We start from the raw sequence: 5000 nt of genomic DNA, 5'->3' as shown, positions 1-5000 counted from the left end.
CACAAAACCCCAGAGAGCAGAGCACATCAGACAGTTTATCAAGGATGTACTGCTGGATGGCGTCTCACTATAGTTATTAAAGGTGATATTTAATTAATCTTGTCTCCATCTAACGACTCTTCTGTGTTTTGAATCTATCAGGTAACGTACGTGTCACAGCGTCAGTACACTGCTTCAATCTTTCTTTCACACTTGTACTTAGTCATTTTAGTGAACACCTCAGATAATGTTGGTTGGTTGCTGTTGGTTGTGCACCTTTTTACCAACCAAGTTTGTCGACGCCATTATAAGGACACAGATCACTCTGCCTATTCATGCCAGAGTCCTGCGGTAAAAGGGATTGACAGGTGGTCATTTGTGTGTAACTTATTTTTATTTATTTATGATTTGGTTATGGGTAAAACAAAGACCATGTGGGTCAGGTAGTTGAAACTGTAGGCTACAAATAATTAATTAATTATTCATAAATAATTAATAATAAATAAATAAATAAATAAATAAATAAATAATATACTATGACGACGATGCCAACGTCCATCACGATGTTATTTATATTGCTATTTTATGTGTGTTTGTGGTAAATATCTACAATACACATGCATATATTTTGTAAATCAAGCTTGTATTTTGCATGTAATAAATCTCAATTACTCGTTTGACAGCACTAGTTTTAACTTTATATGGTGTGTGTGTGTGTGTGTGTGTGTGTGTGTGTGTGTCTGTTTGTGTGTGTGTGTGTGTGTGTGCAGTGAAAGTAAATTTATGAGAGAGAGCGTAAATATGCCATCCAAAAATACATCCCTAAAAAGAAAAGCAGCTATATTAGGCATTATATGCATTATACATAATATATATATATATCTTTAATTTAAAGGGTTGACAAAATTTTATGTGTGTTTCAAGAGTTCACACTTAGATATTGCTTGATAATAATAGCAGGTTTAGCAATGCTGTCCTGGGAGAGAACCCTGAGCCCGGAGATAATTGAGCCCAGGGCTTCTGCCTGGTCAATAAGCATTTGAGGGGGTACGAGATCAGGTAGTTCTCGATAGCTCCCCCTGGTAAAGAAGGAAAGGTGGACATGGGGTGGATGGGGAGTTCTTCAAAAAATGAAGATAAGGGAGTAATGTTAGTCGAGCTATTTATAGTGAGTTTGGAATGATCTGATTGGCTTACTAATGATTACAGATGAGAGACCTGCCGTCAATCATATCACGTGTCCTCTCAAGATTAGTTTGTGAAACTTCACCTGTGTTAAATATCCACAATACACACACCTGCATATATTATGTAAATACATTCTCTTATTTTGCATGTAATAAATCTGGATTACTCGTTTGACAGCACTAGTTTCAACTCTTTATGGTGTGTGTGTGTGTGTGTAATGAAAGGATCTGTCCTGTTTTTTTCACACTCACAGCTCTATGTGCATATAGAGGTCTATGAGCTCATGGAATAGTGTGACATGTGGCCCGAACGGCTCTTTTCCAGCCCGATAGGAGATCAGAGCGATGCTGGACGGCCTCCAGAAGTCAACCATCTCACGCGGTGTTATTTCACTCTCAAATTAGCCTGTACATTAACAATCACCTCATACCATCGGGTTACACCAAATGGATTTTCTCTAGGAAGCGTTTGTGTTCTACTAGAATCAATATCTTGAGCGCTTTTCATTTTCGAGATTGATGACTGAGGATTACAAACAGCATATTTTCAGGAGGCTGCACACTGACGACTAACTCAGAAATGAATAACAATAATAATAATATAATAGTGACGTACACAGTGAGAGCAGTTTTATTAGCCCTCCTGTGCAATATTTATTTTCTTTCATATATATATTTTTCAAAGTGATATTTAAAGAAATTTTTAATTTGACAAGAATATTTCCACAGATTTCCTATATTATTTTTTCTTCTGGAGAAAGTCTTATTTGTTTAAATTTAATTCGTACAATTTAGTATAATTTGCTCATCCCCCAATGACGGTTGGGTTTAGGGGTGGGGTTAGGTGCCACACCTTCTTTGTAAAAAAAGTTCAATTTCGTATGACTGAACTCGTACGAATTCGTACAAATTAACCACTAATACTTATGTTTTCTCGTGAGATCAGGCTGGTTTTACTATTAATAAGGGGTTGGTCTTGAGCTGAATGGATAATAGAATGATTGTCTGTGATGAATTAGCCTTGTCAAAGACTGATCGTGCTCCTCCTGAAGTGTGTATATGAAACATCACTTAAAAATCGCAATTGCTGTCAAATAAAATAGGAGCCAAATAGAATCTGCAGCGAATGTTGTTTGTGACCAGTTATCTTATTTGTCTGATTGATAATTTCTTCTTCTGTTTAAATGTTGTGTTACCAAACCATGAAACCATTTTATATGTGAGAACACTCTCTATTAATGATCAATATAATTCAGGACGTATCAACTACAGTAGCGTTAGCTAAAACAAAGAAGTCCTCAAGAAATGCATCTCTTTTACAGATTGCACAGTTTATGCTGAGCCACATTATTATTAACCTTTTTATTTGTTGATATTTTTTCTTTTATTCATTCATTTTCTTTTCGGCTTAGTCCCTTTATTTATCTGGGGTCGCCACAGTGGAATGAACCGCCAACTTATCCAGCATATGTTTTACGCAGCAGATGCTCTTTCAGCTGCAACCCATCTCTGGGAAACACCCATACACTCTCATTCACACACATACAATTTAGCCTTCCCAATTCACCTGTACCGCATGTCTTTGGACTGTGGGGGAAACCGGAGCACCTGGAGGAAACCCACGCGAACGCAGGGAGAACATGCACACAGAACTCCACACAGAAACGGCAACTAAACCAGCCGAGGCTCAAACCAGCGACCTTCTACTTACTGTGCCACTGCGTCGCCTTCTTGTATTCATGTTACACGATAAAAAATGCAGTGTTCCACACAATTCATTCATGCTGTCGCAATACAAATTGATTAGGTACATTTAAATTCAAGTGATTTGAACCTAAAACAAGTTGTCTAAAAATAAACAAATACACAACATAACATAGGTAAATTAACATAACATAACATAGGTAAATTAAGCTAATTAGGCCTTAAAATGGGTTTAAAACAATTAAAACTGCTTTTATACTAGCTGAAAATAAACAAATAAGACTTTCTCCAGAAGAAAAAATATTATAGGAAATACTGTGAAAATTTCCTTGCTCTGTTAAACATCATTTGGGAAATATTTAAAAATGAAAATCACAAGAGGGCGAATAATTTTGATTTCAACTGTATGTGCTTCAGTGGATAATATTAATTCATTTATATATTATTATATATGTCTTTTTTATAGTAACTTGCCATAAAATCTCTTAAATAAACATATAGAGCAAGAAAAGCAGTGCATCTCTAAGAAAACCCATCATCTATCAATTTCAGTAGGACGTGCTCCACGTAAGAGGCCCAGAAAACCCCACCCAACATCCCAGCCAATCACAAAATTACACAATAGGGGCCGAACCTATAGTGATGCTCTGAGAGAGGCAGTGGAACAGATAGCAACCCCCTCCTGGCCCTGGAGCTCCAAGATTCACGGTCACTCCCACAGAGCTCACGCTTCATTCGTGAGATGCATGCATTAAAATAAAAGAGCATTAAATGTTGCATGACTTACCCACAAACATCACGCCTTCCTTGGTTTTCTCAGCGGCCACCGCGACACCTTCCTTGGTTTTTTCTGCGGCCACTGCCATCCCTTCTTTAGCTTTAGAAAGCCCCTTCATTAAAACATCCATCTTGGACCCTCTGCATTTAAAAAAAAAAAAAAAAAAAAAAAAAGGAGTTGCAATGCACAGGACAAATGTGGGTTAATTTGGAATTGAGAGCATCTGTGTGCGCGCGCGCGTGCGTGTGTGTGTGTGTGTTAATAGCAGGCTGTCAGTCGAACAATAAGGAGTCTAATTTCCCAGAAGATAAAACGCCCATACATGCAAACACAAGGAGATGAGAACATTCACACCATCAGCTGACGCTATTTTTCAGCTTTAACAGCAGGAGGTGTGCAAGAGATCTTCACCAGCTCATTAATTATTACTCAAAGCTCTTATTTTACACTTAGCCACTGTTGTACGGTTTGTATATAATAATGCTGTGCATTAATGCGTTAAACTATCGATTTTAAGCATTTAATACATCTCGAATGCATTGGTGTGATGTTAAACAATGCACGTTGAAGAAGATGGATCTTACACGCTGATCAATTACAATATGGTGTCACCTCTCCAATGTCCCGCACACGACACGACTCAAGAAATAAACACAGCGACTTTTCATTTAATCATCAGGTTGCATTGGATATTCAACAAGCATTTAATTCGAACATGATTGCATCGATGTGCATGCATTTTTTCTCTCTCTGTGAGTGTCTCCTCTCTCTCATACACACACGGTCGCTATTTCACACGATCTCCGTTCGCGTCACTACAAGCACCCGCTTTTTGTGATCCCACTGAATACAATGCAATCGAAAACCTACCTTTTTAAAGCGCCTTCTTCGTCCTTATGCTTCAATAGCGTGCTAGATTGAAATATCGTGGAAGGAAATGTTACACTACGCTCTCGAGGTGGGCCTTCCTCTGGATGATGCGCTCAGCCAATCAGGAGGCGAGGATGCGGTATTGATCATCACGGGGGTGTCAGTCAGTCAGAGAGCCGCTCTAATGGCCTGAGCTCCCTGACACTGATGCGCACCTGAGCGGACACTACAGCAGAGGGACACCGCGGAGATCAGCTGGAGGATGAGGAGACACACTTCATGTTACACACACACACACACTCACACACATCACCGAAGATCTGATCATCTGCGTTTACTCACTGTGTGCACGTGCGACTGTCTTTCCGTTTGCTGTGTTTCATAATACTGTACTCGTCAGACTGCATGTGAAGTGTGTACCGCTGCGTTTAGTGTGCGAATAGAGAGAATTATTGTGCATGTTTGGTCAAGGTTAGTTAAAA

At 38.8% G+C, this 5000-nt stretch overlaps 1 protein-coding gene across 1 annotated transcript in view; it reads right to left on the bottom strand.

Annotated features, from left to right (window-relative positions):
• Positions 1–4766, bottom strand: part of sncb (synuclein, beta) — a 39804-nt gene extending 35038 nt beyond the window's left edge. Inside the window, exons 1-2 of the mRNA XM_056472966.1 lie at positions 4519–4766; positions 3658–3788 (exon numbers count right to left, since the gene is read on the bottom strand). Coding sequence (XP_056328941.1) covers positions 3658–3778 — 121 coding nt within the window. The 5' untranslated portion in view covers positions 3779–3788; positions 4519–4766. The remainder of the gene's footprint in view (positions 1–3657; positions 3789–4518) is intronic.
• Positions 4767–5000: the final 234 nt, after the last annotated feature.

Source organism: Danio aesculapii, chromosome 14, assembly GCF_903798145.1.
Source record: "Danio aesculapii chromosome 14, fDanAes4.1, whole genome shotgun sequence".
NCBI lineage: Eukaryota > Metazoa > Chordata > Actinopteri > Cypriniformes > Danionidae > Danio > Danio aesculapii.
Note: the sequence above shows the minus strand (reverse complement) of the source record. Positions and strands in the feature narration are given on the sequence as shown.